General features: G+C 41.5%; 1 protein-coding gene across 2 annotated transcripts in view; it reads right to left on the bottom strand.

Annotated features, from left to right (window-relative positions):
- Positions 1-228: 228 nt before the first annotated feature.
- SLC1A3 (solute carrier family 1 member 3) overlaps positions 229-13063 on the bottom strand; it is an 84009-nt gene continuing 71174 nt past the window's right edge. For both annotated transcript variants that reach the window (XM_010373374.2, XM_010373378.1), the window contains 5 exons: positions 11676-11968; positions 9019-9252; positions 8291-8485; positions 4525-4659; positions 229-2463 (listed from right to left, as the gene is read on the bottom strand). In XM_010373374.2, coding sequence (XP_010371676.1) covers positions 2259-2463; positions 4525-4659; positions 8291-8485; positions 9019-9252; positions 11676-11968 — 1062 coding nt within the window. In that variant the 3' untranslated portion in view covers positions 229-2258. The remainder of the gene's footprint in view (positions 2464-4524; positions 4660-8290; positions 8486-9018; positions 9253-11675; positions 11969-13063) is intronic.

The raw sequence follows: 13063 nt of genomic DNA, 5'->3' as shown, positions 1-13063 counted from the left end.
GCAAAGTGCTCCGCTCACCTCCTCCTGTTTCCAGCTCCAGTTCTTGGAGTTGAGCAGGAGAGCATGTCCTTACTTATTTTCTTGTGGCTGGCTCCCCCAGCTGGCTCTGCCAAGATTTTACTTTGCTGCACAGGATCCTTCCAGAGACTGCCCTGAGCTTACTGTAATATTTCCATGAATGGAAAATGTATTTTCCTTTGAGGAGAAGAATAACAACATGCAAAGATGTTAATGTAAAACTATTTTTTTCTTTATTCAAAATACATCTACAAAGTAATGCTTCCCAGTCCACACTGAGTGTATGTGTATGCAGAGCTTGTGATGGCTTGGTGAGAGGATGGGCTCCCTACAGGACCTTTCCATAAGAAATGGTTAGTATGTAAAAAAACACACATTGTGTAACAGAATTAAGTTGATATGATTAAGTCTTTGCTCTACTAGTATCTTAAGATGACAGCCACATACATTAACATTTGTAGTGTATTTCCCAAATAGAGCCTCGACATTAAATGGTTACTCCATCACAGCCTAATGTTAACTTTTATACACAGAATGCTTGGGGTCTATATGAAAATATCTCTAATTGTATATCAGAGGATGTATGTCTAGGTTTTCAGTCTGTTAGCATAATTAAGTCCATTCTTCACCATTTTCAGCCAGAAACTCAAACACAGCTGCTACTGCCTGACAGCTCCCACTCAGCTTCTTTGACTGGATATTCCTTAGGGGGTAAAAATTAATCTCTAAACCTGGGAGCTGCCTTGCCTGAAACTAATGCCCCTGCTGTTTTTTCTCATAATCTCATTGACGGTGTCTTCATACTGATTCATCTTCTACCAATTTTCTTATGGACACAAACAAAACAAAAGCAAACCCCACTCCAGCTGAAAGTTTTGAATGATTTGATAAGTGGGATTCCAAAACAGAAATATTTTGTTTCTCTCATTCTAAGGACTTTTGATTAAAGAAAAACACTTTCAAATAAAAAATACCCACTCAACTCATGGACTTCTATTAGACAGCTCATTCATTTGACTTCTTTCAAATATATAAGTGGTCTTTATGTTTTGGTAGGCAGATTTCATGGGTGAATGATTTTGGACTCAAGAGAAAAAGTGTTTCAGGTGAAAAAAAAAAGCCAAAAAAATGAACCTCTTTTTTATTCTTCCTTAAAGAAGACCTGTACTCTTGGTGTTTTCAAATCCTTTGTTTATAATGTTGCCTGTGCTCCACTCTTTCCTAGCTCTTTAGTGTTCCATAGTGTGCCCACAAGCACCCTTGCTAGCTGCTAGCCTTCTCTTCTGTTTGAGAAGTGGCGGGAGACATTCTTCCCAGAGTAAGAAAGAAGGGAATACTTCCCCCATTGGGATGAACTGGGCAAAGGGTTTTATGAATAATCCCAGTCCTGGAATGGCCTCCTGCCTGGCGACTTGCATAACCTGCACTTTGCACACAGGACCTGGTGACCACCACACATAGCCATCCTGTCCTTAGAAATTTTCACTCCCATTAAAGTGTCCTTTCTGAAAGCCTTGTGCTCCATGGATGGTACAGGGTGTTCTGAGGGGAAATAGACGGCAGGCGCTTTCATGACATGACAGGATGTCTGGGCTGGAAGAGACCACAAAGACATCTAGGGAAGTCCCTCATTTTATAGATGAGGACACTGAAGCCTAGAGGTGAGATGAGATTTACTCAAGTCCACATGGAAACTGCCTCTGTCTCTCCTCACAGCTCTGCTAGATGTATATGTGCACCTAGCTACTAATGAAATAAGTATACCAGTCAGAAGACAAAGGGACAAAATCTTACTGTTCAACTGATAACCGGTTGTAATTCAAGTTGTTAACATTTTGAAACTAAAACTCAATTGTATTCTGAAAGATTTTTAAATTTCAAAAGTTGATTTTAAAATGTTTTTAGCCTACTATTTGTTTAACTTATATAAAAAAATCACATTTACAGGATTGTGTGCCACATAAACTTGTAAGATCTGATCAAGAATATTTTTGATCTTGGTGTCTTATCAGGTAAGACTAACATGAAATGATGTAAAAATTTCAATTGTGGGATGAAAACTATACACTTTGGCCACCCAAAATCCTCCCTTGTTTTTTGGAGGACTACTTTCCAATCTTATCAGAAGGGAGGAAAGAGGATTAAGGGACTTGCTGTAGAGAATGAGCTGTAACGAGACGGAAAGATTTTATAATGGTTTTTAACACCTGGTGCTCAAGAAAGCATTTCTTTATGTTAGTCTACATCTTGGTTTCACTGTCAATGGGTTTCTCAGTTTCATTGTCCTGTGCAATCAATTGATATGGTTTCTTCATTTCATTCTCTTCAATCACTGAGTTACCCATTTCAACATCTCTGTTCTTCAGTTCATGTCGAGACAAATGCTCCACGATCCCGGCTCCCAGGGAGTCTCCCAGTACGTTGGTGGTGGTCCGGAGGCGATCCCTGCGGGCAGGGTGGGGAGGAGGGAAAAATGAGGCTCCTGTGACTGTCACAAGATTTCAACTTACATTAGGAACTGGCCAGCAAAGCACCTCTTAAAATTCAGTTTGCTGTGTCTACCAACTGCAAGATTACATAACAGACACATAATGTTCATAATAGTAGCTATTAAAAGTTATAAGGCCATATAGATGATGAATATTCAGTTATTAGTCTGACTGGAGTGAGAGTCCCAACAGTGGGGAATAAGCCTTCTATTTCAGCTATTCTCAAAATAATACTAAGATATCATTTGTCCCTCTCAGTCTCATTTTCTCATGAATGTATAGTGGAGTTTTGCAAAGACTTCATGACGTGTGATGTCACAACTCACTGAAGCAGTTGTGAAACTGCAGAAACAGTTAGGAAACTCCAACTATCTTGTATTAAGCCAGACATTAAGGAAACTTGCAAAATATAAAATAGTACCATTCTTTTCACTAAATGTTGGGGTCGAGGCCGGGCGCGGTGGCTCAAGCAGGTAATCCCAGCACTTTGGGAGGCGGAGGCAAGTGGATCGCCTGAGGTCAGGAGTTCAAGACCAGCCTGGCCAACATGGTGAAACCCGTCTCTACTAAAAATACAAAAATTAGCCAGATGTGGTGGTGTGCACCTGTAATCCCAGCTACTCAGGGGGCTGAGGCAGGAGAATCACTTGAACCCAGGAGGCAGAGGTTGCAGTGAGCCAAGACTGTGCCATTGCACTCTAGCCTGGGCAACAAGAATGGAACTTCATCTCAAAACAAGTAAATAAACAAATAAAATAAATTTTGGGCTCAAAAATGGTTATGTTTTACAAAAAAAATGCTATTTATGTTAGCATATGTAACCTTTTTAAGGATGATAAATTCATTTTATTTATTCATTTTATGAATTTATTATTGTCACCTTTAAACAGAACATGTTCTAAATTAACAAATGGAAATTTATGTTTGTCTAATATGATAAATATGAATAGATACAACCCATATAGATGAAATGTTGTTTCAGTTCTCAATAACTATGAAGTGTAAAGATAGACTGTGGAGAACAGTAGCTTTATACGAGAGTGCTCATGTTAACCGATGCTGACTGTGGGCCAGACAGTAGGCTGCATACTTTCTGGGCATCATTGCACTGAAGCCTACAGTACCCCTTGGAGGTAGTGGACACGGGCACTCTCATTTTACAGAGGTAGAACCTAGGGTGGTTGGGTAATCTGCCCGGTCTCACACAAGGTCAGGACACAAACACAGGTCTCCGTAAGTGAATCCTCTCTGCCTGGTCTGGGGCTTCACACACACTGTCAAGCTCTTTTCATGGTCTCAGTTCCAGTGAACACACGTTGTGCTAACTCCAGCACCTACTGTGTTCTAGGCATTTGCTTTGGGCATCCTGGGGAAAGATTTTCAAAAGTGGAAGTAAACTTTCAAGAGAAAAGGCACAGAGAATGCCACCTGGAAGAGCAAGGAAAGGGGGCACAGGGATGGGCCTGTAGAGGTTAGAGTTTGAGAGTGTGGAGGGTACATTTCTTGGAACTTTCCCCAGATCCAAAACTCAATTCCACTTAATGACACTAGCTCTCTTCCCAGTGTCGGCATGGCTCAGCCTCACGCTGTTGGGCTAGGATGGGAAAATCATTCCCACCGGAATGGGAAGCACACAGAGGCAGGGCCTGAGCTGGCATGTGGGGCCTGCAGCTTTGTTCCAGCTGCTGTGGCGTGTTGTGCAACTCAGAAACAGCCTTGCTGATTTATGTTGCCTTTGCAGACAGCGGGTTTCCCAATTCCTGAATGACTTTATGGAGTGAGATCTATGGCAGCCAGATGTGCCCCTCAGGCTGATAGGGGAGTGAGTGCACATGTCGGCTGGGACTCGGTCTCCAGATAAGGACCAGGGGTCAGACAATGAGGACAATTTAACTATGGGCCGAGTGGTCCCTCTCCTCATAGTTCTTTCTATAGCTGTGCCAGGCTGCCTGGTGCCCTAGAGTGACAGAGGTGGGCCCTGTGACAGTGCGCCAGAATGTAGGCCAAGCATACTCACAGGAACCAGTCCACTGCGATGATGAGCGTGATGTCGTCAGTGGGCAGGCCGACAGATGTCAGCACAATGACCATGGTGACCAGGCCTGCCTGAGGAATTCCAGCTGCCCCAATACTGGCAGCCGTGGCTGTGATGCTGTTAACAGAAGTACCAGAACAGAAAACACTTTTACAAAGCTCCCCACGTAGAGCATATACGCTGCAAAATGCGCACGGTGCCAATGCCTGACTTGCCATGTAACACAAGAGGATGCGCTTCAGGAAAAAAGTAAATGAGATTTTTTTTTTTTTTTTTTGAAACAGAGTTTCACTCTGTTGCCCAGGCTGGAGTGCAGTGGTGCCAACTAGGCTCACTGAAACCTCTTCCTCCTGGATTCAAGCGATTCTTGTGCCTTAGCCTCTGAGTAGCTGGGAATATAGGTGCATGCCCCCACATCTGACCAATTTTCTTGTTTTTAGTAGAGCGGCATTTCACCATGTTAGCCAGGTTAGTCTCAAACTCCCAACCTCAAGTGATCCACCCACCTTGGCCTCCCAAAGTACTGGGATTACAGGCATGAACCGTCATGCCCAGCCTATAAACGAGATTAAAAAATAAATTGAACTAATCATCATGCTAACTAATATTTATAATGTGCTTACTATGTGTCTTCTGATATACTAATCAGGGCTTATCTCATTTGGTCCTCATACAATGACCCTTGTGAAGTTGGACCTACTATTCTAGTTGTTTTAAAGCAAACTGGCAGCTATACACTTTTTAACATCCCTGAAAGTATTTTGTAAGGCAAAGTCTAAAATGCTGTAGAGTTACAATAATAATTTGTTTCTAATAATTCCCCTATCCAAGTGGAGGGTTGTAAAGTTACTGAACATTCATGATTAATATTGTCAAAAGAATCAAATTTGGTTTCTTAGTTTGGTTTGCTTAGTTAATTCAAAAGCAAAATGATTTATGCACAGAGTTTTATAATATTAGGAATACCTTTTATGAAGGCAGTGTAGACATGGCTTGCAAAGCAAATGTTTTATAAATAGTAAAGTATTATCTAGTTATAAGTGGTATTAATAAAGTATTAAGTCTGGCACAGAAAGTATTCATGGTCCCCATACTGGTCCCCTTCTAAGGTACTGGAACTAAAAGCTGGTATATTGCTCCCCAGAATGAAGACTACACTTCCCAACCTCCCTTGAAGCTTAGATTAACCTCTGGCCAGTCAGACATGCATGGAAGTGACTGAGCAACTTGCAGGGTATACCATTTCCCCACTTCCCACTGGCTAAAATCTGGGAGTGGTGAGTCATCCCAGACTCCTTGGATAATGATAACACTCAAGGGACTTAGTCCCTTATACTACAGAACATCTATCAATCAGCCTTGAAGGCTTTGTGGAGCAGAGCTGTGCTGCATGAAAGAGAAATATATTTTTATCTTGTTTGTCACTCTTACTGTTATTTTTAACTCTGTCACATGCAACTGAACCTTTTTTTATAACTCAGAGCCTTTCAATCAATATGCCAAAGTATAGGTTATGGGTGAGCTGAGATAATGATCTCCTAAGTCCTATTGCAACTACTTTGGGCCTGAGGTTCCCAGAACCCGTGGGTCAGTCAGTGACCTCTGGCCCTGATCAACCTTGTCCTTTTTACTCCAATGCACCCTACTACAACTATTATCATTTTCTACTAACACAAAACATACAGAGTCTAACAACTTATTTCTAAATAAGCATAACAACAAATGTATGGTGACTGATTAGATGAAAAGAAACTAAGACACCAAATGTAGGCCATAAATGCGGATTGGAATTTGGTCTGGAAGTAAAAGCTGTAAAAGACATGTTTTGGGGGACAACTGGGGAAATTTGAATATAGATTGGATATTCTGGAAGTATTTTTAAGATTCTTACTATTGTGGTTATGTAGAAAAATATCCTTGTTCTTAGGAGATGCATGCTGAATTATGTACAGGTGAAATGTCATAATGGCAGAGAAAGACAGAGAAAGAAGAAGCAAAAATGGCAAAACGTTTGCAATTTTTCTATCTGGTAGAGGATGGTTGTTATAACATTGTTTCAACTTCCCTATACGTAGGGCAAATTTCACAACAAAATGTTGAGTGATAAAAATCCCCCCAAATCTGACTTATTTTGCTCTCCACAATGTACTTTTAATAACAATTTTTTGAAAACCACACAACAGTGAAGAGCAGAGGCTGATCTGGATTGTGAGTCTAAAAGCGTCCCTTTGCCATTAGACTCAAGCGGACCTTGTGCAAAATAACTTTTAATAAGTAAAAAGGAGGGATTATATATGCATATGCACAAGGGTATGCCTGGTGTATCTCTGGAAAGACAACAGAAGAAACTTGCAGGTAACACTGGTTGCCTCTGCAGAAGGAAACTAAGAGACTGGGGGAAGGTATGGAAAGGAAAATAACTTTTCACTGAACACCTCAAATATAATAGTTTTAAAAATTTTCCATAAAAGTCAGATTCTTGAACTACTTGTCAGTGTGGTCTGTCATCTATCTTACACTGGCTAAAAATTCACCCAGGCCCGGCGCGTTGGCTCACGCCTATAATCCCAGCACTTTGGGAGGCCGAGGTGGGCGGATCACGAGGTCAGGAGATCGAGACCATCCTGGCTAACACGGTGAAACCCCGTCTCTGCTAACAATAGAAAAAAATTAGCTGGGAGTGGTGGCGGGCCCTTGTAGTCCAGCCTCAGGGCCCTTGTAGTCTTCCTGCCTCAGGAGGCTGAGGCAGGAGAATAGCATGAACCCGGGAGGTGGAGGTTGCAGTGAGCCGAGATTGCATCACTGTACTCCAGCCTGGGTGACAGAGTGAGACTCCATCTCAAAAAAACAAAAAACTCACTCAGGAGAAAAAGTTCATCTAACTTTTTATTTTATGGCAGTATATATACAACCTAACCTATTTTAATGCTTTTAAATATTGAAGTATAATCTAACACTTTTAAAAAGGAGAAATATCCATACTATGTATTTTACAGGCATTAGAAAGAATGATGAGGTAGACATATTTATTGGTCTATTGACAAGCAAACCAGTCAAAGGCAAACATGTATGTATAATATAATTTCACTAACTACAAAAAAAAAAGTGTGTGCATGTCTATGCATAGGAAGAGTCTTTCCAAACCAAACATGAACAATGGTCACTTACAGAAAGATGTGGGGTGATATGATGGCAGGCAAATTTCCCTTTTTACTTTATACATATCTATATTTTTTGAACCTTGTTATTAATGAGTGTATACATCTATACTCTAAAAGAAAAAAAAAAGCAATTAAAATATCTAAATATAAAATGATTACCCCAAATCCCCACCTCTTGATTATGTGGGATCCCCTTCCCAACCCTGGTTATCCTCTTGTCTTTTAAAGGCATTCTTTTTGTTTTGTTTTTTTTTTTTTTGAGATGCAGTCTTGCTCTGTCCCCCCGGGCTGGAATGCAGTGGCACGATCTAAGCTCCCTGCAATCTCTGCCTCTGGGTTCAAGCAATTCTCCTGCTTCAGCCTGCCAAGTAGCTGGGACCACAGACCCGTGCCACCACACCTGGCTAATTTTTGTATTTTTAGTGGAGACAGGGTTTCACTATGTTGCCAGGCTAGTCTTAAACTCCTGGCCTCAGGTGATCCACCCGCCCTGGCCTCCCAAAGTGTTGGGATTATGGGTGTGAGCCACTGCTCCCAGCCTTAAAGGCATTCTTAAGAAAGGGCTGTATAGAACTCTTTCCTTGTACCTGATTGTAATAATCTGTCCGAAGTTCAGTTCAAAGTTGTTAACTTGAGCAATGAAAATGGCAGCCAAAGCCTCATAGAGGGCAGTCCCATCCATATTAATGGTGGCTCCTACAGGGAGCACAAATCTGGTGACACGCTTGTCCACGCCATTGTTCTCTTCCAGGCACTTGAAGGTGATGGGTAGGGTGGCAGAACTGAGAACAGTGAAACAGGGCACATCAGCTGAGCATCCTGGTCGTTCTGACTGTCTGTGTGTTTGGTCTTTGGGACAGACAGTTCCTTCCTCTCCCATGTTGTAACTTAATGGGAACTGAGTCAGCACTTATATAAATAGGGGAGCGGGTTAAGAACAGCGTGGTCCCCTCACGGGGTCATTTGGCAGCTCTCCTGCTTCTGGGTTCCTCTGTGAGGCATCACTTGTGATCATGCCCCCATCACGACAGCCTGTGCCAAGTCACTCTGCCTCTTCTCCCTCAGGCAGATGTCAACTAAAGAGAGATGAAGTGGGTGGGAAAGGATAGTTGTTTTCCAATTCATCCCCACAAAAGATATGTAGCCAGGCATTCCCCAATCCCAAATAGGTGTGATTGGCATGAGAAGTGAGAAAGCTGACTCATCATTCCTGGAAGTTTAAAACCCAGAATAAAATGGCTCCTCCTACACCCTACTTGAGGGACCCTGGTTCAAGGTAACATTTCAGATTCATTTTCCACACATATATACATACCTTGAAGAGGTCCCCAGAGCGGTGATGAGTGCTTGCAACAACCCTCCAATAAAAACCCAAGGGTTTTTCCGTGTTACCAAGAAGTAAAGGAGTGGCAGGACGATGACTGCATGAATGAATAAGCCAACAATGACAGTCACAGTGTACATGGCAAGCTGCCCCCCAATCACGCCCATGTCTTCCATCTCCACAATCTTCCCGGCAATCAGGAAGAGGATACCCACGGGGGCGTACCTGGGGAGAAGCAACACCAGCACGGTTGGAGTCTGGTTTCCACCAAGCTAGTCCACAGAAATTTCCAAGTGATAAGAAAAAGTGAAAGAGAGTTGACTGCCAAACTTTCCTGCCCAGGATACCATTGGGACTTACAGAAACTGTGGACTTTTTTTTTTTCTTTTGTAAATATGAATTTCCCCTGATTCTTGCAGAATCGGGCTTTCCCCTCCCTCAGAATTGCTCTAGGACACAATGTTTTTCTCTTAAACCTGGGAAAAAAGGCAGATACAGAGCTTTTGATACCCACCTCTGTCTTCCTAGACAGCCCTCCTTTCACTACACGGGGGTCGCTTTTCTGGTCCTCAGATACCACTCGCTCCCTCTGCCTCCTGCTCCCCTGCTAAGTGTCCTGAACTGCTGGAATCCACTGCACCAATATCCAGACTTTTGGAAGCATTTTCCACATCAGAGCCTAATTCCCAAGTTAAAGCAAGAGGCACACGACGCTACGGCAGTGTCTCAGGTTTGCAGTCAGTTCTCTTTTTCAAGGGCTACTTTTATTATTGCCTTTCCATATCTACATACCACTTACAAGATTACTTAGTATTATTCTTCAAATCACCTTTTTTACTTGAGTAAATTTACTTTAAGAGAAAATTTTATGTTGTAGTGCAAATGAAAATCTAGTACTGCTTGCCATAAATAGAAGATGTCCATAAAGTAAATTCATGATTAAACTTAATAATGTGCATGTATGTACTACCGCAATCAGGTTATAGGTGTTCTAATGAAATCATTGTTCCCCACAGGCTGCTACTGCCATTTGTGAGCTTTCCTCCTGCAGACAACGCAAGAAAAAGCAACTGAGACTCAAAATGACTTCTACAAGTTGAAATAACCCAGAGGTTGCTTAAAGACCTCGCTGCCTGGATTTCCCTTCTCTTTGTTTCATATGTGCAGCAAACTACAACCAAACTCACATTACCAAACACAGAGAAGCCAATCACACTTAAGGAGAAGGGTCTCCTGGGAACTGTGGAGGACTTGTTTCAAAGCGGAAAATACAATGCTTCTTTCAAAAGTCCTTTGAGAACCCAGGCCAGGAAATCATAGGAATACCTGTTTTCAGAAATATAGGAACTGAGCGTTGAATATGCAGGCGAATGTACTGCTAGACAAGCTGCATGTGAGATTCATTCAGGGGCCTTGAATGGGCTTCTTTCATAAAAGAGGTGAAAGGTGGAGGCATTTAATAATATGAAGATAAATGTCCACTTTCGTTCCTGCCAGGACTTCAAAGGAGCCTTCCAAGTGGGGACTCCCATGGAGACCACATTCTGATCTGTCTTTGTGCCCAAGTTCATATCCATCTTGTACAAATTCCTGAAAAATGGATTTCTCTGGGCTTTGGTGGCATTAAAGACAAGCGCATTTTTAATCATGTTGGTGAGTGACTGCTTTTCTTAGCAATGGATTCTTTCCTGCTTCAGGTGCCACAGAGGAGACTGGATTAAAAATAAAGAATGAAAGAGAGGCAACCTCCACACAAAGCCTAAGTCAATCAAAGGGTTTTCTCCCTGTTGGGTAAAGTTTACTTTCCAAGGTCAATGCTCCTCTTGGGTTTATAGTCTCTTCCTTTGTCTCCTGCTGTCAACTTTATTAAAGCAAATTTTGTCATAAATCGTGGCTTGGCATTTTATAATACTTCCTATGAATCCTTTAGACATTGCAGCAGAACTGCCATTTACAATTCTTTCTTAGGGCTGAAACAGATGAGGAGCCCTCAGTTTTCCTGATGGCGTAAGGGGCCTCTCTGTTTGCTTTTCCCTTTACTGAAAAGATCCTTCTTCTGGCACTTTGGTATGTCTTCTTCCTCTGTTCATTCAGGTCTTAACAAAGTATGTCACCTCCTCAGAGGCCTTTCTGTACCATCCAAGGCAAATTTTGTGCCTTCTCCTAGTTACCTGCTATTTTATTTTATTTTTCCACAGCACCTGTGACTAAAGCATATGGTTGATTGATTTGTTTATTGTCTGTCTCCCTTAAAAGAGTGTAAGATCTGGAATATCCTTGTATATTTTCTTTATTGCTATATCCACAGTGCCTGGCACTATATGCTTAGCATATAGTAGACACTCAATAATCAGGTCTTGAGTGAAAAACTAGATAAAAAATGGAGAAATGAGGAATGAGATTCCATCAGCACTGGGGTAAAAGGAGGTGACAGCTTTTGAAAACAAGGAAGCAAACTTATTAAGAGAGACTTGCAGATAGGTTCAAGGCCTCTAGAGGCCCAGAGATTCATTGATTTTCCTGTGCTTACCAGAGTGAGATCACTGCAATTGGCCATCCTGACTCGTGACACCTTCCTCAGTACAGAACACATGTTGATGGCAATAACCATCTTGTATATAGCATATACAGAAAATGGAAATACATACCACATTATTACTGCTACGAGTCTCATGATGGCTTCGTTGAGAGAATCAAAGAACTCTCTCAGGGCCTGCCCCTGTTCCTTCATGTTTCCAATCACAAAACCGAAGCACATGGAGAAGACAACTAGACCCAGGGCATTGACTCCATTCACAGATCCTGGAACTGGGACCAGCTCCTCTGTGATTCGGGTAAGAGTCTCCATGGCCTCAGACACGTTGTTTATCACAGCACCCACAAGCGTTTCGTTGGCCTGGATGGGCACTTTAAAGCTTCTCTTCTCATAGTTGGTTTTAAACTTAAAAATAAAAAGCACAATGAGGATTAAAGGTGATTTTTTATTTTTTTCTTTATATTTTCCTGTTGTCAAATTTTCTAAAATGATATTTATTGCTCTGTATTCAGAGACTAGTGTTATAGAAAGTCTCTTTCTCTCTCTTTCTCTCTCTCTTTAATCTGTGGCAAACCCTTACTGCTTTCTCAACATAGACAGAAACACATACTGAAATACATACAAATCATGACACACACACACACAGACACACACACGCACACACTCACTCAAATATATAACAAATGATAACAGAAAAGAGATATCCAGCTAAAGATGCTGGACTGAACACATGCATCTGCTTTTGCTTTCTTCTGAAACCCTAATAAAATGACTATAATGGGATTTTTGTTTTAAACCATAAACCCAAATATTCACAATAGTCCTCTTCCTTTCTGTGGGGATCTTGCTATGGTATAATAGATAAATCACCTGGTATCCTTTCTCTCATATTCCACAGCTGTGAAACAAGAACAACTGTGCTGCTTCTACCTCACAGTGTTGTTGTGATAATCAAATTAAACAGAATGTATGAGAATATCTTGCAAATTTTAAAGTATTGTACTAATTTCTGCTAACGGTGCTCAATGACAAAGCCCTTCAGGGATTAGACCTGTTTAGAGATTTCAGTGGGTATTAAAAATTAAAAATCCCTAAATAACCAGTCTCCAAGCCATTCTTGATGTTATCAATTCTTAAGAATAGGTGCCTGATTAATAGTTGGTGAGGACAACTCACCTTCTCCAAGTCTGTGGTGGGATTTCACTTCTAACTCAAGAGATGGTCTTTTTTCCCATCATCTATTCAGTTTCTGCATAGATGCCCCAGTCAGGAGATGCTGGCCACGTGAAACAAGTAAGCTCATCCCTTTGTGATTTTAATGAGAGTAGAATTCCTGATCGTGATAGCAATTGTAGGGAAAGCACCAGTGAGAGTAATAATATATGGATGGTGAGTGAATCTAGAATCCAGGGGAAGAAAGTGCTGCTGTATATGAAGTGCTTGGTCATTTCTTTACTAAGGCTTAATGGAAAACTTTCTTATCCACTGGGAAACAACTGT

This window comes from Rhinopithecus roxellana, chromosome 3 (assembly GCF_007565055.1).
Source record: "Rhinopithecus roxellana isolate Shanxi Qingling chromosome 3, ASM756505v1, whole genome shotgun sequence".
NCBI classification, from domain to species: Eukaryota; Metazoa; Chordata; class Mammalia; order Primates; family Cercopithecidae; genus Rhinopithecus; species Rhinopithecus roxellana.
The sequence above is the reverse complement of the archived record's forward strand: the minus strand, read 5'-3'. Positions and strand labels throughout refer to the sequence as shown.